The 27,498-nt window shown below is 42.3% G+C and overlaps 1 protein-coding gene across 5 annotated transcripts in view; it reads right to left on the reverse strand.

Annotated features, from left to right (window-relative positions):
* tnikb (TRAF2 and NCK interacting kinase b) overlaps positions 1-27,498 on the reverse strand; it is a 76,236-nt gene that overhangs the window by 46,912 nt on the left and 1,826 nt on the right. For all 5 annotated transcript variants that reach the window (XM_087846570.1, XM_087846572.1, XM_087846571.1 and 2 more), the window contains exons 2-4: positions 23,912-23,977; positions 379-435; positions 151-276 (exon numbers count right to left, since the gene is read on the reverse strand). In XM_087846570.1, the coding sequence (XP_087702696.1) occupies positions 151-276; positions 379-435; positions 23,912-23,977 (249 nt within the window). The remainder of the gene's footprint in view (positions 1-150; positions 277-378; positions 436-23,911; positions 23,978-27,498) is intronic.

The following is a 27,498-nucleotide window of genomic DNA, read 5'->3' on the forward strand; positions in this document are numbered from 1 at the left end:
AACTGTTTACTTCTGCTTTTCACTGCAAACCTCTATCAGTCATCTCATCCTTTGATCTCTATATACAGGATGTATTGTCGTTGTGGGTCAGGGGAGCTTTCAGTTAGACTGATTTAAGTTCAGCTAACAAAACGTGTTCGTGTGACTAACCCAGAGCTGGTCGTCCACTCCTGGAGGATTTTTCTTGATGAAGGCTCCATAATAGGTTGCTATGTTCCTGTGGTGGCTGTACTTCTTCAGCATGTTGATCTCGGCTTTAATCTCCTCCTCCTCATCCTAAAGCACACAAACAAAGAGACAGATGCGGCACAATGCCAATAACACACACGGTACCAGTATAACAGAAAGGCTGGATTAAAGACAGTGTGTGTCACTCACGCCTGTGACATCCATGACCTTGATGGCAGCGAGCTGGCCAGTTTTGACATGGCGACCCTGAAGAACAGAGATGGAGAGGCGATCAAAGACGTGAGTCACGGATTTGGATCTAGGACACATTTACTCAACATTTCCGTCCCTTAATCTCTTAAGAACAGAGAAAACCCCGTTTGCTTCCTCTAATTCCTTGTTTTGGAGCGATTTCTGATGGGAATCCAGATGAGCAGGCCTTAGCCCTCTGCAGAGCAGGTTTCTGGGGACGTATTTATTTTTTGCACTGTCCATCTGTCCAGAATTTGTGGACAAACAAAAGTGTACAATATACAATCAGAGACTCTTTTGCAAATATGGTCTCAGTAAAGGTTGACATATTCTCCACAGATTTTTATGCATCCAAGTTCCAAATACTGTTCGAAAATACAGCAACAGCCCTTATTCTCAGTATATTCAGTTGGAAAAAAAACACCTTTATCATGAAACTTCAAAGAAAGAATGATGATAATACAGAATCCATCAGCTTTAGATTGTAACCCAATGTGAACTCCTTCAATAGGCTTCCTCAACGATTAAAATAGAAGCCGGTAGATGCAGATGGAAGACGTTTGATTTTTAACATGTCTGTAATGTATGAAAGTGTGCATTTAAACCCAAACTGGGATCCTGTGTGCATGCCAAGGTTATTATCGTTAACGAAAACTAACGAAATAACGAAAACTAGAAGTGAAAAAACATTTTCGTTAACGGAAATAAAAATAAAAACAAAAAAAGGAAAACTAACTAAAACTGGAATGAGTGTTCACAAAACTAACTAAAATTAACTGAATTTATAGCCAAAATGTGTTTAGTTTTCATTGATGTGTGCGTGTCATACAATAGTCAAGGGTGACAATGAAGTTTAGTTTCCAGATTTTTTTCTTGCTGTGTCTCATTATGCCAGCAGGGGGCAGCACGTTAGTCGAGTCGTCTGTGTCGCTGCTCCGTCCACGCGCAGAATCATGTCAGGAAAAGTCGGAAGAAAGTGCCAGTGTCCAATTTGGGATTACTTTGAATATGACTGTGTTTTGGATAAAGCAAGTGTCTTGTAGTGGAAACAGACAAATTATGAGGGACGTTTCTAAAGGGAAAAAAAATCCCACAAACCTTAAAGTGCACTTGAAAACAACACAAGAAGGCTAACCTAGCTTACCTTGAGAAGGTAAGGGAGCACACTCAACCCTCATCCCCAGAAAACAGAAGCTAACCCCAGAGCAAGGCAGCGTGATGCATCCCGAGACAACAGGACGGGGATATCTACACAACTGTGTGAGTCAATTACCTTCAAAAAGTTTATCAATTCACTTGAACCAAAATTACGAACACCCGGTGCTGCGAGAGTTAATAGTCTCATTGGGGCCAAGATATACATTTTATAGTTGCCTGGTATCAATGGTTGTTCATCTGCCTTTATTTATTTATTTAAAGAACCCATAGGTGGGAATGTGAGTTGTCTGTCTCTGCGTGTTAGCCCTGCGACAGACAGGCGACCTGTCCAGGGTGCATTATGGTAGCTGGAATAGCAACATACCCAAGGATGAGCAGAATGACTGATATGATCAAACTGGGATTTTGTTACACTTAATTATTGCAAACACAACTAAAACTATAACTGAAACTAATCAAAACTAAACTGAAACTAAGGATTTTCAAAAAAATAAAAACTAAACTAAACTAGCAAACAATTGGTGAAAACTAATTAAAACTGATATAAAATTGAAAATCTGAAGTCAAAACTAAATAAAAATAAAAAACTAATGAAAACTGCAAAACTATTAAAACCCTGGTGCATGCTAACTGGACTGTAAGGAGCCCGGCTGAGATTGGAGAGGAAAATATACAGCTGACAGAGAACCAGCGTTCAAAACCTGACAAGCTGTTTTTGTGGCTGCTTGAGACCTGGGGAAGTCGATGTCTCATTCCCATATGAAGCATCATGTTATGCCTCATTATTATGGGGTCTCCTACTAACCTGCTACGCCAATCGGCATGTTGAAGTGTCCTCGGGCGAGATACTGAACCCTGGGCTGCTCCCAGTGCATTCACAGTTATGTGAATGTGTGCATAAATGTTGGGTACAGAGAAAATGAATGTATGTATGTGATTGGGTGAATGAAGCTTTTAGTAAAAATGAATTAGTCAGAGTAGAAAAGCACCGGAAGTGCTGCACACCTGTATTTCTTCTAATGGCCAGCAGGGGGCAAAAACAGGTCTGACTGTAGAGAACTCTGTGAGAAGAAAGGTTCGGTTCCCTGGTTCCACGCTCTTAGTAAACACTTTCCTGATCCATTCACAGTCTCAGTTGCTCGTTTCAAGGTTTTGTAAATACAATATTATATTTATTTATTAAATATTAACACTCAACAGAGTCTAAGAGGATAACGCTGCTGCCACATGAGTGTACAGCATCCCTCTTTGGTTTGTCAAGCCGATGACTTCACACTAACTATGACGGTTGGAGTGGATTGCATTTTTTCTCCTTTTACATACTTTTTGCCACGTGTTACTACGTGATCCCGTCTGACAACACACTGTTCTGATCACAAGAGATCATGTGCCCACGAGAGATGTGTCTGTCTGCAGCTTCCTCCAGCGATAAAAGCACACCGCTCACAAACGTGTGCAGCCAGATAATCGTCACAGAAGTGAAAAATGAATCACCTGAAAGTACACTTCACATGTAGCAGAAAACTGAGAGCTCCTCTGCTTTTGAATTCAAGTGGGATGCTTTTACATATTCATGCTGTACTATGTATTCATTTTATGCTCATTAATTCACCTTTAAGTTTGGCCTGGTCTAGAGTTCAGCCACATGTGATGCAAATGACAAAGAGCCAAAGAGAAGTAAGAATCGATACTTTACGTTACATTGAGCATCGAGCAGCAGCTCTCTGGGAACAAAATTCCTTATTGGTGTTATAGATTAGATGAGAATTGGGGCGATTGTGGCTCAAGAGTTGGGAGTTCGTCTTGTAATTGGAAGGTTGCAGTTCGAGCCCCGGCTTGGACAGTCTCGGTCGTTGTGTCCTTGGGCAAGACACTTCACCCGTTGCCTACTGGTGGTGGTCAGGGGCCCGGTGGTGCCAGTGTCCGGCAGCCTCGCCTCTGTCAGTGCGCCCCAGGGTGGCTGTGGCTACAATGTAGCTGCCATCACCAGTGTGTGAATGGGTGTGTAAAGCGCTTTGGGGTCCTTAGGGGCTAGTAAAGTGCTATACAGGCCATTTAGTTCATTTACCAGAATAGCTGATAGACTGGAACGATAACAGTAACTCAAATAGCTACTTGTAACAAACAAGGAATACAGACGTGCACAACACAACATGTTGAACCTTGAAACTGATGTACACAACAAGTGTCCTTCCTGTTAGCCAAGAGGACAAAACTGAGGCTACAATTCACAGGTTCACCAACACTGGACAGCAGAAGATTGCAAAACGTTGTCTTATCTGACGAGTGTTTACTTCTGCAACATTCCGATGCTAGGGTCGGAATTTGGGGAAAACAACACGGAGCATGGATCCATCCTGCCTTGGATCAACAGTTCAGGCTGCGGGTGGTGTAATGGTGTAGCACCAGCTGAGAGTCATTTAAACACCAACCTATCTGAGTATTGCTGCTTTTTATAACCAGTGTACCCAACGTTATGTTGTGCAACACAACACAACATGTCACACAGTTTAATCACCTCGGTGAGTTCACTGTACTCACATGACCTCAACAGTCACCACATCTGAATCCAGCAGATCACCTTTGGAACAGCAGATTTACATTATGGATGCTATCACGTCAAGTCTAGCTGTACCTAACAAAGTGCAAACAACTGTCCCATTAATAAAATAATTCATTCATGGTCAGCGCCTCTAGGACTCACTGATATTTATACTCCCAGATGCTGCAGATATAAGCAGAATAACCACGCGTTCGACTCTGCATTTAAAATATAAAGCTGTGCAAAGTCTCCAGGAAACTGTTCAACTTATGGCTTCAATCTCTGGTTTGTCTTTCCAAAGGTAAAGGCGCCGCGCTCACTGCGGGGCACATCGCCGCAGCCTGTTAGCTCCCATTTTTTCAGCACCGTGACGACTTTGAGTTTAAATAATTTACAGCGAAGCTGAACTAAAATCCAACGCTGAGTCTAACGTCTCCTCCTCCTTCAAAGCGAAGCCGGCATCACAGCAGCTGTTAAAGCGAGAAAGTGGAAATTCATCCACCTCGCCACACACACACACACACACCCACACACACACACACACACACACACACCATTTCCTAACGGTAACCTAGCAACAGGCCTGGCAGTGAGGGCAATGAATGAATGTGGGGTTGGAGGAGGCAAAGCGATGGTTTGTGTGTGTACGTGTGTGTGTGTTAGGAGGCCATGATATTTCACACACTGGGTCACTTGCACATGTGAGTCCCTCAGATTCAGACACACACGCTGAAATAGACAAACACACACTCACGCAGACGGCGTCTCGGTTACTCAGCGTTGCATCAGACACTGAATATATCTGACAGGCTGAAATCACCTCGGCGTGCCGAAAGTCTCTTGTTCTCTCTTGTGCGTCTCACATCTTTTGTTTCCTGTTTCATCGCGCCGACTCCCTCGATTTCTTTCACCTGTGCCGAGCGTTCGATAATTCAGCCTTTTGAATCGTCAATAATTTTAGCAAAATGTCACAGTTTTTTACTTTAAAGCTGATCTAAAAACCAACCTGATGGTTCGCAGAGTGCTAACAATACCGGTCACATTTTACCGAACGCTGACCTTGGATCTGTCGTTAACGATCCAATCGAAACCTTTCTAGTCAGATGCCATTTTAGTAGATGTGCTGCGAACCGACCAGCTGCCATTAAAAGCTCAAGTGTACACCAGCCTCCCTTTAAAATATGATAATTAGTTTAGTCTCCACTGTCTCCCAGTCAGTTCTATGACAGACAGGCAGACGTGGAAACCACAAAGCAAAACTGTCCATTAACCCTTTAAGACCGACCATAGAACCAAGTCTGCCAGAGCTTACTTTATATTTTTACATGCTGTAGAGCCATTTTTGAGAGCATTTCAAGTTGCTATACATCAATACAACCATTATAGCCCAAATTTTAATAATATGTCTGCATTAAGTGCATAGTAACTACATAAATTGCAAAAAAGTGCAATAAACTACAAAAAAATTGAAAATCGTTTTTGTTTTTTTAACATATATTTCTAGTTAGAGAAATTTAAGAGGCTTATCCCTCAAAACTGTAAATACAAAAAAGTTGCACAAAATAGTTTCCCACCACAGGAAATTTATTTTGAGTGTCTTCATAGTTTTATTTTTGAAATACACCAATTTTTATATACTGCAGGAAAAACGAAAATAAATATTATAATGCAAATTTGCAAAAAAGCAGCATATGCATCAAAATAAACTATTTCCAGCAGTGCAATATGAGTCCTAAGCATCCCAGAAACGACACAGAAAGTCATAAAGTCAAAGATAACTTTTAAAAATACCAGTATAGGCTCATGAGGCCCTGATGGTAAAAAACAACATTTCCGTAAAATGACGTCACTTCCGGTTTCGGGCAGGTCATGGCGAACATGCGATAGTTCGCGCTGATGGACGTAGGAAGTGTTATGAACAGCTGATCGGATCAGCAAAGCGTGTTTCTGGAATATTATGTTTTTGTTGCTGCAAGTGCTTTTTATGCAGTTTTTGCAAAGTTATATGTGGAAGGAAACTGTGACCGAGGACAAGCTGATGGCATAAGATGTAAGTACAACTCCTCCGGTTTCATATGCAAAAACAATTATTGCGCTAGCTTACATGGTTGCAGAGCTACCGGGATTTAAAAATAGTTACGCAAAATGGAGCGTGCTGCTCCGACCGGCTTTAAATGGTTAATGTCGGCGTAAAGCTTGACTCACGCTCGCTCTGATAGGTCTCAATAACAAACAATGCGTTGTGTTCTCGTACCTCCGCACGAGAAAATGTGCACAGCTCTAAACTCTGAGCTGGCCTAACAGTCGGGGGAAAACCTGACGAATAAACACAAATCACACGCACCTTTCCTGCTGTCTCTGTTTATTTACACGGTGAGAATAAAACTGATTAATTACACCGAAACATCTTTTACAGCAGGTGTCGAAATCATTTTAGCTCGGGGGCCGCAAACAAACAATTTGATCGCAAGTGGGCTAGACCACCAAAACTGCTGCTTAATAACATACAGTACTGTGCAAAAGTCTTGAGCCACCACTAATTCCTTTTTGCAGGAGAATGGGGAAAAGATGCAGTAATGCATGGAAACATGGAAAGTAATTTGGTATAAGCGCCTTTACCCTTCAACACGGGCTGAACTCAGCTGTTTGTCATCAGGAATAATTCTCAGACATCAAAGTTCTTCTCTGGGTGTTTACATCATCCCACACTGCTTCAATAATGAGGCTGTGCTTTTCCATTCATGTATGTTTTTAGTGCATTGTCTCTTTGGGGTCATTGTTTCCAGATGGTATTGTATCCGATCGCACTTTTATATGGAGAAGATCTCCAACACTATTGGATGAAATGCAGCCTGAGACCATGACAGACCCCCACTGTGTTTTCTAGATGGCTGTGGACTGTAACTGTTGGACCTCTCTCCTGATGAGCCCTCAGTAAACAGCAGATGCAAACACTGAATGTGCAGATACATCTCTCAGCTTCTGTGTCAGATCTTTGCTAGATGTTTTTAACCATTTCTTAATGACGTCCAGCTTGTTTCTTCACTGTAGATCATTTTCAGGCCTTCTCTGTTCTACACTTGTCCAGTTTCCTCACGTTTTTAAGGACACGCTGTACATCATGCTTAGATGTGACATGTTTTTAACTAATAGCTCTTTGGGAATCACCTTGATGGTGCAAAAATACTATTATATGTCTGACAATTATTTTTGGCATTTTTCATAGTTTCAGCTAAGAAATGTGAACAATCAATGTGATACAAGCTGTGTAGACACAACACTGATTTAAGATTAAGATTAAGATCAGGCTTCAAACTTTCCTTTTTGCTAAAGCATATAGTTAGGGCTGGACCAGGTGACCCTGAATCCCCCCTTAGTTATGCTGCAATAGACGTAGGCTGCCGGGGATTCCCATGATGCATTGAGTTTTTCCTTTCCAGTCACCCTTCTCACTCACTATGTATTAACAGACCTCTCTGCATTGAATCATATCTGTTATTAACCTCTGTCTCTCTTCCACAGCATGTCTTTATCCTGTCTTCCTTCTCTCACCCCAACCAATCACAGCAGATGGCCCCGCCCCTCCCTGAGCCTGGTTCTGCTGGAGGTTTCTTCCTGTTAAAAGGGAGTTTTTCCTTCCCACTGTCACCAAAGTGCTGCTCATAGGGGGTCATATGATTGTTGGGTTTTTCTCTGTATCTATGAAGCGCCTTGAGGCGACTTTTGTTGTGATTTGGCGCTATATAAATAAAATTGAATTGAATTGAATTGAATTTATTGCTTCAGTTAGTTCCTGTTTTATGCTTTAATGAGGTCTCACTCATAGGTCAGTGTAAAGTAGACTGAAAAACTGCCAATGCTCAAAGAAAAGTTTTGAAAATCCTTTTAGAAATCTGGAGAACTGCTGCAATAATGATGAGCAAGCAACAAACATTTAAGGGGGGAAATAGCTAAATAAATAAATAAACAGGGAAAGGCCAAGCACAAGAAAACGATCAAAATACGAGGAAAGCCCGAGTGGAAGTGAGGCAGGAGGTACATGATACACTGACGTAGGCGATTAACTGACAGGTGTAGCACAAAGAAGGCAGGAAGTATAAAACAATATGCTCTAATGTAATAAAATAAAACAGGAAGTGCAGATATGTCATGATTTTAATCATCTTTCTTTCTGTATGTAAGGTTTGTTCATTAAAGCCTGAACTGTCCACATGGAAACGCTCCACACCAGCCATGAACTCGTGATATTTAGGATTCAGTACATTCTCTTCCACGAGTCCAATTCAGGTTCACGGGGGGGCTGGAGCCTCTTCCAGTTACCTCGATAACTGCATGTCTGTAGAGCGTGGGAGGAAGAACATGCAGACGCCACACAGGAAGATGGTGGATTTAAACACAGACTCTTCTTGCTGTGAGGCAACAGTGCTAACCACTGCACCATGAGAAGATCAAGATAAAGCTGATGGACTGTTTCGCAATGGAAAAGAATCTTTTCAAACATTCCTGGATCCAGATCCAGATCCAGATGTTACTCATTCCCAGCCGGGACCAAGCCCCACCTCGGATCAAGTTCTCATACAAACCAATCAACAACTTTCTGACTAATTATTCTAAACATAACAGCACCTTTACAGTCTGACAAAGTAGCCGCCTGTCTCACTCTTCTTGTTGATGGTACACGGCTACGTCACTAGTAGGCAGCAGCTTTGTGCAGCTGAAGCTAAGTTATAATTCGAAAAGTCAGTAAAGCTGCTCCCTGGACCTCGGGTTAAGTGTGTGAAGTGCTGCTGTGACTGCAGGACAAACGGCAGCGATCCAGCACGATGGGGCAATAAAAGGCGAGGCAGATAACGGCGGGGAGATGAGAGGAAGAGATAGCATCTCACAGAGGCTCTTTGTTTTGCTATCTCTCTTCCTCCGACACTGACGGCCAGACAAATCTCCCAAAGGTGACACAGCGCTCCCAGCGTGTGTTCACGTGTGCGCGCGCGCTCGAGCGAGATTATGGCAGAGGCCGGGCGGCGTGAGGAAGCTGCATTAAAACATCACCCGAATCCGCACATATGCAGGGAGAGAGAGATAAAGATAGCAGCAGAGGGAGAACAGAGGGAGGTGGCAGGTGAGGAGGAGGCGGAGGATGACTGGAGGTAGAAAAGGGCAGAATATCCTTTTGAGGCTGCCTCAGGCGTAAAAACACACCTCAGGTCCCGCGTTCAGACAAGCCTCGCATTCCTAACCCGAACACAAGCCCCGACACATTACGACAGAAACAGACTGACAGACACAAATAAGCGTTTCTCTCTCTGCTCTCTAATGTAACAACACGTCCTCTGGAAACGGCGAGCTTGTGCAACCAGCGTGGGCTTTTGTCTGCGTCCTATTGTCGCAGAAATACACAAATTCACCACGTTTGGCATTTTAGAAGTGACTGCAAAAGGACAACTGAAAATATGAAAACCACAGTTTCAAAGAAGCATTATTCTCTGTTTTAAAGGAGCTTAAAAGCAAACACTGGAGGCCAAAATACACCAAACAGCAGGCTGTTATTTTGTTTTCAAACCCCCATACTGGCAGCAGCTAGACTAGCTTATCATCATTCCCAAGGCATGAAATACTGCCATGCTGTCAAAGACAATTTAGTTTCAGAGAAACTCAGATCTGCTTTTGTGTCGGTGCCACTGCGCATCAGTGGCAACGAGAGTGAAAATGGTGTCATTCCTAACTCGACAGGTATGGATGTCAGCATTCCTTGGCGTCACACTTTAAAGCAATGCTGACTCTTGATTGCCATTTTTTAATGCAGGGGTCGGCAACCCTGGGCACGCGTGCCACAGCTGGCACGCGAAGGGTTAACTGATGGCACAACTATAGCTGGAGTGGCCATTGCTATGCCCGATGTGATTTTTCGTTTTCATGGGTCGATGATTTTTGCTCGTTTGTTTGTTTGTTTGTTGTTTTGTTTTTTATAACGGTATAAACAATGAGAGGTGGTGGATTGGCCAGATGCTGGCAGATGTGTAAAAATAACTCAGTTGTTTGGTGGTGGCTATGGCGGAGCTCCCACTGAGGCCAGCAGGTGGATGAGGGAAGGGGAGGCAGGAGCAGAGACCCGAGGCGGCCGCCGGTCCAAGTGTCAGGTGAACTGAACTTCAGGTAAGAAGTTATGACCTGCAGTCTATCTGGGTCAGATATAAACCAAGTTTAGGTGGAGTTTACTGCGTGCTAGCTAGCATGATGGAGTTTCTATACAGCTGGGTGGGTGCTATGATGTTACTGATGGTGAACTTTATTTTATTCATGAGGTTAGTTAGTAGAGTTTCCAACCGTCCCGTAAAAACCGGAATCGTCTCGTATTCAGAGAAAATATTACGCGTTTCGTGTTGAGCTGAAAAGGAACACAGTTTGTCCCGGACTTCAGCTACAATGAAAAAGACACAAAGCTGGATTTATGGATAAAAAGTGTTTGTTTTGTTTCAAAATAGCTGATAACTATTCGCTGACAGCTGCCAACATCTGCGAACAAATATCATTCTGTAAAGTTGTTCTATATAGTGTGTAACTGTTCGTGTAGAGTGTTATTAAATTTATTGCTAATGCAGTCATATGGCCCATTGACTTCTGAGGAAATTTTAGATGGCGCTCATCATCAGAAAGGTTGCCAACCCCTGTTTTAATGTCAAAGAGGCTGTAGATGTCTAACGCCTAAACTTAAATGTGACAAATGCATGTTTGGCCCACACCTGGGCCACATCTGGCCCTGACTGAGGCTGAGTCTGGTCGCCACAACTAAGCCGCTGCTGCACCTTAAATTCGCCAGGTGTGCTGTGACACCTGGAGCAAAGCTGTCCCATACAACCCTTCAGAGCCACATCCTGCCCACAAATAAGTGGCAAAATAAGACAGTGTTACCTCATAGTTGACTACAAACGTGGCTGAAATATGAATGTTTAATTTAAATGGGTATTTCTGTTGCCGACTAACGAAGGCAGCAAGTCAATTGCAGACATTCATCACCCAAACTGCACTGCTGTCATTACTGTCCTATTTCCAGTCCTGAAACACTACATTAATTTCTACTGGCTCCCTGCTTGCACATCTCAGCTCCGGTTTCTTCTCTGTGCCGGTGGGAGCTCCCTCTCCTCACCTTGTGCTCTCACAGTCTCTTGTGTGTTAAAAATAAAGAATGAGAGGTTGGTACAGAAACATATCTGAGCTTTGCTATCTGACTGTATATAAAAAGTAATTGCAGACCCCACAAGTGAAGTGGGGTAATGCCTTAAACCTGCATTCTCTCTAACAGCCAACAGGTATGCCCGGGTGGATCACCTGGTGTTTCACCTTTTTGCCTTTCAAATTAGCAGGATGTACGCTACGGGTCAGGTCAGTCAGCCAGGAGGAAGCAAAACAATCTGTACGATATATTGTTGACAGCTGTGCCAGCGTTACAGTCCTGGATGCTAATGCTACTAGCTTGGGTTCTATAAGACGAGTGATAGCAGTAGACCCGAGGAGCTAGCACTACCTCAATAAGATCTCCTGTGCAGGAGAAAAGTGCAGGAGTCGTGGTTTTAGTCAACATTTTTGCAAAACATTGCTTTGGCTGTATGTTTTGGGTCATTGTCCATCTGTATTATGGAACGCCGCCCAATCGGTTTGACTGCATTTAGCTGGATTTGAGCAGACAGTCATTCATTCAGCTTCTTCTGTCCTGTGTCACATCATCACTAGTGTCCCAGTGCCACTGGCAGCCATGCACGCCGAAGCCAACACCATGCTATGGATCATGAGCTGTTCCACACCTTCTCTATACCTTTTTCTTCATTCTGGTAGAGGTTGATCTTTCATCTGTCCAAGTTTTTCCATTTTGTGCTGGATTTTTAGATGTTTTAGTCCAATCTAGCCTTTCTATTGTTGAGGCTTACGAGTGGCTTGCACCTTGCCATGTGGCACATGTTAAGAAGCTGAAACTCTTCATCCAGTGTGAATGTGAATACCCTCAAATGAAAGCTGAGCGTCTACAGATTACACCCATGTAAATGGTAAATGGACTGGTTCTTATATAGCGCTTTTCTACTCATCTGAGCACTCAAAGCGCTTCACACAACTTGTGCATTCACCCATTCACACCAGCACATCTTTCTAAGTGCTTCATAGCTAACATTCACACACATTCATACTCCGATGGATGCATCGGAGAGCAATTTGGGGTTAGTATCTTGCCCAAGGATATTTGACATGCAGACTAGGGGAAGCCAGGAATCGAAACACCAACCTTCCGATCAGTGGATGACCTGCTCTACCACCTGAGCTACAGCCACCCCAATGTCCATTATATAACTAGGATTGGAATATCTTCTTATATGGAAGTCTATGAGGAAATGACCTGACTTCTCACTTTACGACGTCAACAAAAACTGACCGTGAATCTTTATGGTCTTAATCACCAAAAAAGTTTTATTTAACACAACACAAAAATCTTTATTTTGTAAATTACAGCTCCATTAAGGGCAAAATAGATGATAAACAGGGCATGACCGAGGCTTCCCTTTGGAAAGTTGATTTTTGCTTCCACTTTTCCAGATGAACTATCCCAGAAAATCAAACGTATGTGTGCTTATAAACCTGGAGACACGGCTGAAACAAAGATTGTCCGTTTATGATTCTTTTCTTTTGAGGTCTGCTTTCAAATCCAAGCCAATTATTTATGGCAACACATATCAGCTTTTCTGTCATGACTCAGCTTCTGGTTTCCTACAGAAATGACTTATCTGCCATAACAAAGGTCATTTTCTGATTAATCTCTGCTGATCATTTCTAAAAAAGGAACGATTAGTAACACTTACACGTACAATGCAGCCTGTGATGTACTGCACACTGTTATTTCACTGCATGAATCATGTACCAGTGTCTGCACTAATCTCTGGGGTTTGATGCCAGGAAGTGAGATGCCAGTATTCCCAGGAACTCTCTTCATGGAACGAGCTCTTCTTTCCAGCTAAATGCAGAATAACCTGGAACCCTGCTGCAAACTGAAGACTGCTGAAACACATGCAGCAGTTTTCATGCTAAAACGCCGCTTTGCAGCTTAGACAGCTAAGACAGCTAATGTCCGGATGAGCTCGAAATAAACTGCTGTGTAAAAGGTGTCTGAAGGCCAAAGTGTGTCCAGCTGCAGAGAGCGGCCAGACTCAAGGTCAGGCTGATAATCCTGCCGTCACACCGAGATGTGACTCAACAGAGCACATTTTTAGACAGAGACTCCTGGAAGACACTCACAGTGTTGCATTTGTTCAGAGTGGCTACTTTCTCAGCTCCACATGAGGCCAACTGCTGTGCGAAGTGGGCACAAGAGTTTCCGAATCCGTTTCAGGAAGTTACAAAGAAGCGTCAGATGCAGAAACTCCAACTTACTCAACAAGCATGCAGACACTCATCAGCAAACCAGACAAAGATTTAACAATTTTCGCTTTGCAGAAAGAGAAGACACAACAAAACAGGAAGGTAACCACGCAGGCTGGTATGTTTCCCCAGGCTATCACATGAAGTGACTAATGTGATGTCATAGTGTTGCGACGTGTGGAAAAAACCCCAACACACATACAAAAAGTTTGCCTTCGAGGCTTTCTGCCAGCAGTTTATGCTAGCAGAAACATGAACAAATAAATAATATTTAATCCTATTGTCTTTACTGCAGCCTTACTAACATGAACAAATAACTCCATATATAACATAAACCTCCTGTGTTTCATCCTTTTTAAGGCAACATAATCTAATCTTTATGTGGACTTTAATCCTCTACACTACAGAAGGGATTACAGACAGTATATAAAATATAAAGAGTCACCGTTATTTTACCAAGTGCTTTGTTTGCTCCACATTTTGAAGACGGTTACACATTAAAGAAGTGCCAGGATAGAAACAATAAAAAGTTGATATTTGATATTAGAAGCTAACCTCAAGCAACTTTTAACCTTATTTCCCCCATTTACTGCTATTCTCATTCAATGTATGATTAACAGTTAAGTAAAGCCATATCCTGTTTTTGTCCAGTAACACTCGCCACCTCTAGGGGGAGCAGTTCTGTTGCCAATCAACGTACTTAATGGTGGGGCAGCTTTTGAGCATGAATGAGCGTCTGTAGAGATCTTATGCATATACTTAGAGCTGGACCAGGTGACCCTGAATCCTCCCTTAGTTATGCTGCAATAGATGTAGGCTGCCGGGGATTCCCATGATGCATTGAGTTTTTCCTTTCCAGTCACCTTTCTCACTCACTATGAGTTAATAGACCTCTCTGCATTGACTCATATCTGTTATTAACCTCTGTCTCTCTTCCACAGCATGTCTTTATCCTGTCTTCCTTCTCTCACCCCAACCAATCACAGCAGATGGCCCCGCCCCTCCCTGAGCCTGGTTCTGCTGGAGGTTTCTTCCTGTTAAAAGGGAGTTTTTCCTTCCCACTGTCGCCAAAGTGCTTGCTCATAGGGGGTCATATGATTGTTGGGTTTTTCTCTGTATCTATGAAGCGCCTTGAGGCGACTTTTGTTGTGATTTGGCGCTATATAAATAAAGTTGAATTGAATTGAATTGAATCTTGGTTTCTATGTGTTTGCATTTGGTTTGCACGCGTCTGAACAGCGTGCCGCAGAAACTTTATGACGTTTGGCCAATATTTTATTTTATTTATTGCAGATTCAGACAGTTAAGAAGCTTTGACTTCACAAAATAAGTTGCACTGATGGTCCTAGAGCAACATTACTATGACACTGTAGCAACAACACCCACAGGAAGCCACACCGTAGGCCAACCTGTTACAATAATTCTTGTATGCATATGCTTTCATTAATCTTCTATTTCCTCCAAAATGCCCATTTGTTCCCTACAGTCTTCTTTTCTTCTGCTGTGCCTTCATTTAAGTCGCAGCAGGAGCCAGCCATTGTTGTTATTGGTTCTTTCCTCATACAATGAAACCTCCTGTAAATTGCAGACTGCTGTATGAAGTGTTTCTGAATGCTGCATTCAGAGGAAGAAACCAAAATACATGGCAAACAAAAGCCGGTGACATCATCACCTCCGACAGGCAGCTCCTGTCTTCAGACCTCCTTTTATAGAACAGTGACTTCACTTTCTGAGCTAAAATCAAACACTTCCATTTATGCCGCGTCTCTGCAGCTGATTCCGAAAAGCTTTCCAGCTGTCAGGAATCTGATGGAGATGAGAACGGAGATGAATGAGTGTGAAGGCTTTGCTGGAGATATTATAAACCGGATCCAGCACCAGAGCCGGTCTTTTACTTTTGCACTTCTGTAGACACGTGTGTTATTGTTGCATATCTGTGCATGAAAAGCATGCAAGTTTCCTGCATCTCAGCTATGTGGCTGCGCGAGATTCCGTATTTAACCTGCTAAGCGAATAAAGACTCTACTCTATTATCAATGAGGCCTGCACAGTGAGACGAAATGAGAGGGAGATATTCTGAGAGAGAGAAAGCTTGAAGGCTGGAGGAGCCTCTCTGTGCTTTAATCGATACAACAGATTGAATAAACTCCACTCTGTGAGAGCTCATTCACTGATTAATCAAATCCAGTAAAAACCAAAGCGGCCTCCTCAGTGGTCAAACCCTCCAGTGTGAGCTTTGAAAACTCCCAACAAGCGCAATCAAAAGGTCAGCAACGCACCGAATCTGCTGAACAGTCTCGGCGATGTCAGCGAAACGCCCGCAGTGAAATGTAAACTCAAAGCGTATCTTTCATGCTTTAACGCCCTCCACGAGCAGCCTTTCAGCATCATTCAGATATTTCTCCTTCATTGCTCGCTCACAGCCTGTAACTGTGAAAGATTGCTAAAAACCGGGAGCCGGGAGGGGAGGCGTCAGCAGCCCCGAGGGTGGAAAAAAGATTTGAAAGCTGCTTGAAAATGTTGGCAGGGAGGATGAATGAAAAAAAAGGAATCTGCTTTAGTTCAATAAATGCCACAAAACTGGACAGAAACTAAGTGTTTTCATTACAGCATTCGACTTCCCCTTTCAGATGTTTTCACTCATATCTAACGTTTGATGCCTCACTGTAATTTCCTTCAAAGCATCAGTCACGTAATTGCAATTTCTTATGAAGTTTAGAGGATAATTTGGTGCTAATTATAGTGGAAATTGAGACGCGTCACATTAATTAATCTGAATTAATTTCTAGCATAGCCTAGAGAGTCTACTGAGCAATTTGCTTCCGGTATAAAAATAAAATCTTACTTTGCAAAGTGACAAAGTGACAGCTATCACGTCAGGACTGCAGTCGTTTAGCCTACAGTGAAAAGAAAGAGCTCTACCATGCAATACCATCTTATAAGTAAGTAAGTAAGTAAGTAAGTAAGTAAGTAAGTAAGTAAGTGAGTAAGTAAGTGAGTAAGTAAGTAAGTAAGTAAGTGAGTAAGTAAGTAAGTAAGTGAGTAAGTAAGTAAGTGAGTAAGTAAGTAAGTATGTAAGTAAGTAAGTAAGTAAGTAAGTAAGTGAGTAAGTAAGTAAGTATGTAAGTAAGTAAGTGAGTAAGTAAGTATGTAAGTAAGTGAGTAAGTAAGTAAGTATGTAAGTAAGTGAGTATGTAAGTAAGTAAGTAAGTAAGTAAGTAAGTGAGTAAGTGAGTAAGTAAGTAAGTAAGTAAGGAAGGAAGGAAGGAAGGAAGGAAGGAAGTGAGTAAGTAAGTATGTAAGTAAGTGAGTAAGTAAGTGAGTAAGTAAGTAAGTAAGTATGTAAGTAAGTGAGTAAGTAAGTATGTAAGTAAGTGAGTAAGTAAGTGAGTAAGTAAGTAAGTAAGTATGTAAGTAAGTAAGTAAGTAAGTAAGTAAGTAAGTAAGTGAGTAAGTAAGTAAGTAAGTAAGTAAGTATACCCTCACTACTTCCATAGAAAGAAGCAGTCCGGTATTGCTGATCAAACGCATCTTATTAACTGATCATCAGCATGTGTGAGCATAGGCCTGCGCGATATGACCAAATCCCGATATAAGACATTTATCTTCCCGACAACGCATGTCAGGACGATAAATGCATGAAGCTGTACATTTTTAGACACAAGTTGTAATGGCCGCCATTTTCTTTGAGAGTATTTATTACACGGCGTACTGCGGGGTAAAGCCTGTCCTGATGTTTGAGTCTAAGGTTTATTTTGAGCACCTGACGGTTTGCTTTTGAAGGTTTCCTGCATAATTTGCATAGTACAGTTTTCTGGTCCGTGTCAGACTTTTTAATAACCAAACCATGTTCATGCTACAGAGGTATAGATAGAGATACAGAGGCCCCTTGTTTAGGCATAAGGTCCTCGATTTGTTTTGACTGGTCATTCTGTTTGTCACATTTCAGTTAATTTTGAAAAAATCTCAACAGGATCTTCAGCTTTATTGCGAAAGATTTATGTGGAAAATAAACAAGTGGACGGTGGAGCCACATGCTGGGTTTACTGTCGTTGTTGTCGGCGCTTGTCCGTCCGTAGTGTAGATATTTTAAATATAAGAGAAAGAGAGAACTTTAAGAAATTAATAAAGCCACTACAGTGACCATCAAAACGATGAAAAAATATTGTCGCAAACAGTTTATTTTGCGACACTGCGAAACAAACGATAGCGTGATAGGAAACGATAGACGTCGTCATGTGATATATATCGTTATAGCGAACAGCCTTATGTGAGCACCTCTATGAAAGCAAACGTTCTGACAGTTTGCTACTGTGAAGTATTCAGGCGTGTGTTGAAGACATTAGCAACAATCTTAGAGAAGTCCATCATTCTGCAGAGAGAAAGATTATTCCCAAGTGGAAAACATTCCTGACAGCTGCCAGTCCTTCCAGAGGGGACGTCCCAGCAAATTCACCCAAAGGTCAGGCTGTGCAATGCTCAGAGGAACTGCAAAAAACCCAAGAGCTTCATCTCAGACTCTATGGGCCTCAGTTAATATGTTAAATGTTGAAGTTCATAACAGCACAAACACCTCAACCCATCTGTCAGGACAGGGGTGAGTCGACCGTGAACTCCTCTGTACACCAAAGTATCCTTGAGTCAAATGTGAGGCATCTGTGCTGCATCGTTAAAGGTGGTTCTCCATGCAGAGAGTGGTGAGGATAGAGAACATCATTCAGACTTCACTTCTTCCCAACCAGAGATGGGCAGTTACTATTACTTTTTTTCAAGTAACGAGTAATGTAAGGCAGTGGTCTCCTGGGCCACCGACCGGTACCGGTCCGTGAGTCGTTTGGTGCCGAGCCACGAGAGCTGAGGCTTGGCTGTGAAATGTTTATTTTTGTATCATTTTTTATCATTAACTCGGTTTCACTGGGTCTGTTCTAGGGGTGGGCTTTGATTACCGATTTATCAATAAAATCGATTCTAGCTTGGATAACGTGATGTCGATTCATTAAAATCCTGAATCGATTTTTAAATATAAATTCATTTTGCCCAAAACGCCAGAATCTCAGGTTAAACCTCACAACATTTCAACAACCACCAAACAGCTAAAACAGTAAATGAGAGCAGGAACACGGATTCTGCACAAAGACGTAAACACGAAGCGCGGACCCGCGGATCAGAATCAGTTACATGTCGCCTTTCTCACCCGACAGCACGGACACGGTCGGGGCTGAAAGCCGACAGCTCGCTGATTCTGATCCGTCGGCAGGTCCGTGCTTGTGTGTTTACGCCCTTTTTGCGCTGATTTAGCAGGTTTTATCTCTCGCCAAACAATATTGAGCGAACCAGCAGCAAAAGAAGATCCAAACTACGCTTCACATAAACATCGTCATGAATTCACTCTGACTTTTCCTGTTTTGCTTCCACCACAATAAAATCACACTTCATGCACAGCTCTCTCTCTCTCTCTCTGTACTTCAAGAACAGTTTCCTGTCTAAAAATCTGTTTTCTGTATTATTCGCTTGCTTATTACGCACAAGTCTACCATTGTTTACAGGCTGTCGGCCGCTGTTTTTTCCTTTTACTTACTTCCGAAAAGTAAGTAAAAGGAAAAAAATAATTTCTGCCGTTCAATACTGAACAAATTTAAAGTTTTTAAAATTATGCAAAATTGCAAAACGCTTAGTTGTGTCTCTAATCAAACCTCTGTAACTTTGCTCTGCTTCACTTCAGCAGCATCAGGTAATGTTCATGTGTTCATTAATGGTTTTCTTTTGTTTTTGATCCACTGCAGAATATTTTTATAAAATCCCAGTCCAGGAAAATCACCTTCATGTTTTTCTGTTTTTTATCCTCAGCTACTTTGACACAAAGGCATCTGCTGATGCTCACACCTTTGATAAAGTCTCGCAGGTGTCAGCTTTCTTTTTATAGATATAACAATATAGAAATGTACTGATGCATGATCTGAATTATAATATTTCTGACTGTCTGAGGCAAAATTTCCCCGATTCAAATTAAATCGTGGATTGAATCAATTCTAGAAATCAGTGACGACACACAGCCCGTCTTTTCCTGTGTGTTATGAATAAATCTTCTTTTTTTGGGTACTGGTTTTATTTTGTTGTATTTATCTGTGACACCTTAAAGGCCGGCCCCTGAAAACATTGTCGGACATAAACAGGTCCTTGGCACAAGGTTGGGGACCGCTGTAAGGGATTACTATTGCAAAAAAGTAATTAGATTACTGCTACTTTCTCGTAAGCACGCTGCGTTACTGCGTTACTAAACTGTCATGAGTTTGTTTGTGAGAGTGTCTCATGACAATGATGGTAACAGACGTGTGCAGATGGATAATATGGAGAGAGTACGACCGTGCAGCGTACTGCCCTTACTTTGAGTTTGACAAAAACATTAGTGTCTGCGAGGGCTGGACTGGGACAAAAAATCGGCCCGGGCATTTTGACTACAGACCGGCCCACCAGGTATTAAAGGAAAATCCATAAAGCCTTTGAATGAAAACATACACTGTGGTGACAGTGATGTACAGTCTTGTTGGTATATATGTATGATATCTATACATTTTACATCAGATAAAAACTTTGGTTGTAAGATTCAGATAATTATTTAATAAAAGCGAAACATTTTAAATGAGAATAAGAAAGTATTTCTTTGTGCCCCCCTTTCCCTGTCAATGCCCTACCTGCCCCCCTGGCAACACTTTGCTAGAGCCGCCCCTGCACAGTTACCAGCTGTCAGCTACTTAGAAAAGGATCCTGGTGTTATTTGTCTCTCAGAAACAGTTCATAACTTCAACTCATTCATGTCACCTAAAAGGTAAACCTGTTTCTCCATCAGCTGTTCAGCTCTGATGATTCAGTAAGGACATCTCCTGGTTTCATCTTCATGTTTCCCTCTCACCACATATCCAAACCATCATGACCAGCAGCTTTACAGCTGTGGCTCCAGCAAACATCAGCTGATACTAGAAATTAATATTAAATAAATTCTAACAACAGCTGATCAAGCTTAAACGTGCTGCTGTTGTTTAGCGCGACATCCGCTGGTTTCCTGTTTCTGGTGCAAAGTGGGCGATAAACAAACAAGAGAGACGATCAGCTGATCATTGATCAGTTTCATGATTGAAGTAGCAGCAGGAGAGGGAGGGGAGAGAATGAGGGGAGAAGAGGCAGCTGTGCAGCTCCAGCTTTGTGTCTTTTTCCAAACTGTTTTCCTTTTCAGCTCAAAACAAAACGCGTAATATTTTCTCTGAATGTGGGACGATTCCGTTTTTTAAGGAGCCGTTGGCAACTCTACTAACTAACCTGATGAATAAAATAAAGTTCACTATCAGTAACATCATAGCACCCACCCAGCTGTATAGAAACTCCGTCATGCTAGCTAATACGCAGTACGAGTTATTGTAACTGACTGTAAAAAGTCAGCACAACGAAAATAAACTCCACCTAAACTTGGTTTATATCTGACCAGATAGACTGCAGGTCATAACTTCTTACCTGAAGCTCAGTTCACCTGACACTCGGCCGCCTCGGGTCTCTCCTCCTCCTGCCTCCCCTTTCCCTCATCCACCTGCTGCCTCTGTGGAAGCTCCGCCATAGCCACCACCAAACAACTGAGTTATTTCTACAAACCGGCCAGCATCTGGCCAATCCACCACCTCTCATTGTCCATGCCATTACAAGAAAAATAAAAATCATCGGCCCACCGGGAAAATGCCTGGTATACCCGATGGCCAGTCCAGCTATGGCGTCCGCTGTACACTCTGCGTGGGAACTTCTTTCTACAGTGGAGAATTAAACTTCAAATCTGAGCAAGCACCGAGCATGCGGCCACGGGAATGTGTCATTCACCACCGGCTCCCCCCACGGACATGACGGCTGTGGCACCGGGCAAACCTCCTCCTGCCCCACTCCTGCTAAACAGGTGAAAATAGAATTAAGAACGACCGGACTCAGTGCTGCTGAGTCTTTGATTTTATTTTATTTTTTTTGGCTTCTTCTTTTATATGAAAAAGCTTTTTTGTTTTATTGGCAAATACAGGACATTGGGCTGTGATCAAATTCAGCGTGCAATACATCAATGAATTACCCAGATTATTTAGCTAAGACTTGTTAAAGTAGTTATTCCTACCTGTCTGTATTTGTATAAACAGTTTCTAGTAGTTTTCCTTTTATTCTTTCTTATGGGAATGTTTAAATATGCATTTGTCATCATCTTCAGCATTGTTGTCACTGTTCGTATGCAAAGTTATGACTCAGTGATTAGATGTCTGAAGGTTTTCCAACAGAAACTTGGCTGTGGGATTGCTAAGAGGAAGTGCAGACACTCGCTTGCATGATTCCAACATGACAGAGATCTGACACCAAAGCCCAGATGTTACTTTACTGAATACCAAGCGCACACTCACCATATGACGTAGCTAACAGTAGCTTCTTTATTAACTTTATTTTTTTCTCTGCGTTTTACTTGCATTTATTTGAAAGAGTGAGAGTAAACACAAAACATTAATTTTATATACTGGAATATGCAGAACATGGGTTTAAATGTTAAACAATTTCTTCAAGTCAAAGACTGTTGCATATAATTTAATTTTTGCTTAATGCAATATGCAATATTTTAATAGATTAAAACTAATAAAATGATTTTTAGAAAGAGGCTTTCAATTTTATAGGATGGATTATGCAGAAAAAATTGAATTGGGCTGAAAGGTCTTTTGCTTTATTACGTATTCATTTTGTTTTTCAAAAGTAACTAAGTAACTAATTACTTTTTAAAACACGTAATCAGTAAAGGAAAAGGATTGCTTTCAGTAAGTAGTAAGTAATTACTTTTTAAACCTGACCAACACTGCACCCAATCAGGGCCTGGTACGTTTTAAAAGACCTCACCCATCCCCACTGTGGACCGCGCTGCCTGCATACGTTTGGACTGATCTTCATGACCTTTTATAAGTGCAATATAGTTTTCAAATATGCTATAGCTGTGCAGCATGTGCAATAGACGCTGTTATAACAGTAGGATGGCATGCATTGGACTCCTTGCTGCTACAAGTTGTGTGGTTTCTCCAGTTAAAACATATGAAGGGTAATAAGAACATAAAACTTCATCTTTGAACCATTATTAAAGTTTGCTCAGATGTTTTTTTTAGTGTAACCTCTGCTCTTTGCCACTGCTGAAACAAGCAGGGTGTCTCCTGCTTTACACAAGGTCTTAATGTACCCACGACGCCTCGAGAACGAGCACAGGTTAATTTCGTTCTATCAATCATTTCCACACAGGAGGCGTCACCTCGTTGAAACGATCAATACAGAACATCCAGCAGACGGAACAAGTTTGTTGGAGCTCTGTGTGCATCAGCAGACACGTCTGAGTGTGTTAATTGCTTTCAAAGTGAGACAACACGCACGCAGACACACACACACAGCCTCTCTGCTTTTACAGCCAGCGTGGGCGTCTTCAGAGAAAGTCAGTAGTAACTTCAGTTTCAGTCAAAAATGAGACGGGATGACATTTGTGAGAGCTTGTTTTAGAGACAACGGAGGAGAGAATGGCGTGACTTCTTACACAGTCGCTCAAAGCTCACATCACAATAAAAAAAGACAACATTTACAAACAAGGCGAGCAGCGGTAAGAGTAAAAAAGTAGGGCAGCTTTTTGCCTTCAGTGGTTCTCAGAGTTACGTGACAAAATGTAATTAATCTAACACCGCGTTCAGCAGAACAAATCACCGACAAATGAAAACATTTTATTATATTCTGTGAAACACTCTGAGGTTTGTGGTTGACCATTGCGAGGAAACAAACTGGTAGGAAACACCACCAGCTCCCTGCTTTTAAAGTCAAATTTTTACTGACCCCTCCTTCCGCCCTCGTCGACAAAACAGCCGCAGAATTGTTAATATCAGGAAAACGATTCTTGCAATTGGTGTTTACATTAAAACCGAACAATTATCTGTTTCCTTATTGCATACATGATGATGTCATTTCAGATATAAGGGTAAACAAATCTAAAGCTTCAGGATTTTAAGTTCCTTTTTCAATAGTAATCAACGTGAGCAGGGTAGCAGATCAGAAATCACTGGGTGCTGCCCCTCTGGAGGTTTCCAGAAGCTGGCCAATCAGAAGAAACCCTTCTTTTACCCCGGGGGGTTGCTTAAAAAGAAAGGAGCTAAAAAGTCTTTTCAGGTTTAGAGATGACTCGAGGGGCAACACAAAGGGCCCATACAAGTTGAGACTAAGGGTTTCTTTTTAGAGCTGTGACTGACGAAGAATAAAAATGGCTCCGCCATTGCTACTGCCTCTTGTCATGGATTTAATTCCACACAGTACAGGGGACTTCACATCAAGGAAAAGAAAAAAGCCTGTTTTTGCACACTGCCTTACCTTGTAGACCTGCCCATAGGTGCCATTCCCAACCAGTTCGACCAGCTCGAAGATACCGGCTGGGTCCTGGGTGTGAAAGAGAGACAGGAGAGTGGGAGGTAGAGGTTAAAGAGGGAAGACAAGGAAGAAAAAACACGTTATTCAGGAGAACTTAACTGTGATTCACAGCTGAACAGGACAGAAGAAGTGATTCAAGGTGGAATTTGACCTTCATGCATGCACTCATTAAAGGGTTGACTGAGCAGTGCATACCTGTGGTATTACCCTGTAAAAAGCCTCCCACTGTCACCACACTGTTATTAGTCCTTCAGTAGATAACCTCTGCATTACTCTTACAGACGCGATTCATTCGGCAGAGCCAGATATGCCTCTCATTCACCAGAATCTGACTTTGTGATCTCTCATCTCGCCATGGAAAAGTTAGATTATAGTTTCGGTGGACTGTGTGGAAAAAGCACACATTATTCAGATCTATTCCTGTTAATGTCAGTTAACTTTTTACTGCTTCCTGAATACTGGAAACCTAACATTGCCACTGAACACCTTAATCGATTCATTCAGTACACCACACTGATGGTTAAATCGAACATTAATGGGAAGCGTACGTTGATAAAGAACTTCAAAATACCCGACCAAGATGGCAGCCAAGTGGAAGGACTTGCTTCTAGAAGTTTAATAGTGTGAAAGAGCTTCGTGACGGGATGGAAACATTAAGGGGAGCACCCCCAGCTGAGCTGTTCACTCAAAAATATTTCCTTTCTATCGAACTGCAATAAAAAGAAGCACGCAGCTAACTAACACTAACCTCTCACCACTTCCTTCTGCAGTCATCCGACTGTCAGGTGGAGTTCTGAAGAAAAAATAGTTCATTTTGAAAAAAGACATGCTTTGGGTGCCACAGGGCGCCGTTTCCTCTGCAGTCAGGAGAAAGTGAGCGTCTCCAACACTGAGCATCTCACACCAAATCAATGCAGACGGGTCAAATCAGCCAGAGAAAATCGTATGTTTGGTTTTAAATCTTCCCTTGAAATGTAAAAAAATGTGTTTATTTCTTATTATAACGCAATGCTATATACAATTACTAACACATGGTACACATACAGGTACAACCAACACAGGTAACATCCCACCCACATATAAACACACACACACACACACACACAAGATAATCTTCAGGTTTATTCAAATTCAGCAAACCTCCCAAAACACACATGTAGCTGTTGACATGATGACATTGTATATAATTTGTATTATTTCTTTATCTTGTCAAGATCCATGTCATGATTGTAAATTGTTTAAGCTGTACATTATTTTGTTTGTTTTTTGTAGTCAAAGGTTTGGTGCTTTTATTTTGAAAGTCAAGTTCGCTTACAAGTTGCGCTAGTTTCCTCTTTGGGTAGAAAGAAGAAAAACACCTGTAAGCGCGCAGAAAGGATGGTTTTTATTGAAAGACGTGTTAAGTGGACTTTAACTACACACGGTTAAACGTTAAAGGAAACCTCAGAAGAACGGCGGCTAATTCCCCTTTTGCAGCCAACGACGTATTTATTTATTTATCGTGTTGTTGTACAGTGTTTTTACTGCTGTGCCTTACGCTGAGTTTCATTTTGTTAATGCTGTATAGTTTTCACGGTGGCTTTGGAGAGAAGTCTTCAAATAAACCAGTGACAGGAAACCACTTGCGTCTGCCTGTGCTTCGAGGGAATTATAACACGTGTCGATCTTTAAGCATACCTGAGTGGTGCGTGTTTAGTATTAGCACACCTGCGCGTGCGTGCATGTGTGTCTGTGTGTGTTGGTCAGTAGGCCACAGGAGAGCGTTGGGACTGTTACAGCAGAGCCTCCTGAAGGGGATTAGCTTAAAAAGCAGTGTTCCTTTTCAGTCAAGGTCAAACAGAAGCACATCTAATCCTGCAGGAACGAGCCGAGCGTGCATCCACACACACACCTGTGCACAGCTTTTACCAGCCGTGAGACCACACACGTATGACAAACACCTGACGTGAGGAAGAAATTTGGATGGCAAATGAAGGGAAAAGCTACAGAAACAAAGGTCTGCATTTATCCTGAGGGGCGGCTAATGAGATTTCACACTGACATGTAAAACACAAGTTTGCATCCAAAAGCAGTCTGCAGCTGGGGACCAGAGTCATCGCTACACCTCCTGCACATATTCGAGGAAACTCACGAGCTGTGCATCAGAAATATTCCTTTTACCTCTAATTAATCCTCTCAGGATTCGAGGTTTTCCTTCGCTAACCCCGTCTTTAAACTGTAGCCTGTTACGCTGGAGTGCTGCATGCACGAGCCGAGTGCCGCTGCAGCTCTGTGAACGCAAAACGATGCAGCAGGGCCGAGACCATTGTCTGCCACAGGTATCATCTCCACTTCTGCAAATTCAACAGTGCAGCAAAACCACAGTGGAAACCCAAAAGAACGACGTGAATATCATTGTTCTCATTCCTTTGTGAGACATCATCACTCTGCTCACTGAGAAAAACATCTTTGGAGCCTATAGACGCTCACGCTGGGCTGTAAACAAACCTCCAACAAAGACAAACCGGTTCAGCCTCAAGCTACAGGTTTTCTGCATAAATCGAGTCATTTTGACGAACATTTCTAAGGATCTCAGGTTAATTCCAAACGACCGGATTAAATAGCGTCAATATTCCACGTCTACTTTTGGGCATAACCACCGAACTTTGGGACTTCTTCTCAAAAGCTGAGCGGCTAAGCGGATACTGCTGAGACACCAGAGGAGACGGCACTGACTGTCTTATAAAGAACGAGTGGATTACTAAATGATTCAACCGGGCTCAAGACTCAAGGGGTCAGGAGGCCTGTGGGCTTCGGCTGCAAAATGTCAAACACACTCAGTACAACAAAGAAACACAAAACAACCAGGAAGAGACTCAAAAGGATCATAAACAGACAAAAACAACCAAAAAGAGACACAAAAGGACCACAACGCTTCTCAAGAATACCAAGAAGAATAAAAAAAACACCAAGAAATTTAAAATAACCACGAGGAGACTCAAAGTGATCACAAAGAAACACAAAATAGCCACAGAGACCCACACAGACGATGGAGATAAAAAGCAGCGCTGTGTGTTTTGTGTCTCCTTCCATCTGCAGGATGATTTTTGGGACCTTTGCTGCCTGATCTCAGGGGCTGTGGTCTCTGAAACATCCACGACTGCACTGTTTTATGAACACCACGATGCACAGCTGGGATTTCGACCGGTCTCCTTTCGGTTGACACGATGCCCTTTCATTCAAATGTCCCCGACCGTCTCACCTGTCCTGTTTCTGCCAGCCGACGACAAATCTACAACGCCACCCTCCTGACTCAGCCCCATTTCGGGCAGGCAACTGTAAAATAATGGAACGTGACAGACGCCAAGGTCACGTCCCCGTGTGAGCCTCAAACGGCTATTAATACAACATCTGACCGGAGCTATCAGAGGAGCTTAACCCCAGCCTGAGCGTCCAGGAGGAGGAAGCAGGTTTGACTATAGGAGGAGGGATCACACAAGATCATTTGGGACTCTGCAGAAACAGGAAGTGTGCTAGTGTGAGTGTGCTTG

Source organism: Neolamprologus brichardi, chromosome 9 (genome assembly GCF_056152115.1).
Source record: "Neolamprologus brichardi isolate AB-2024 chromosome 9, ASM5615211v1, whole genome shotgun sequence".
NCBI lineage: Eukaryota > Metazoa > Chordata > Actinopteri > Cichliformes > Cichlidae > Neolamprologus > Neolamprologus brichardi.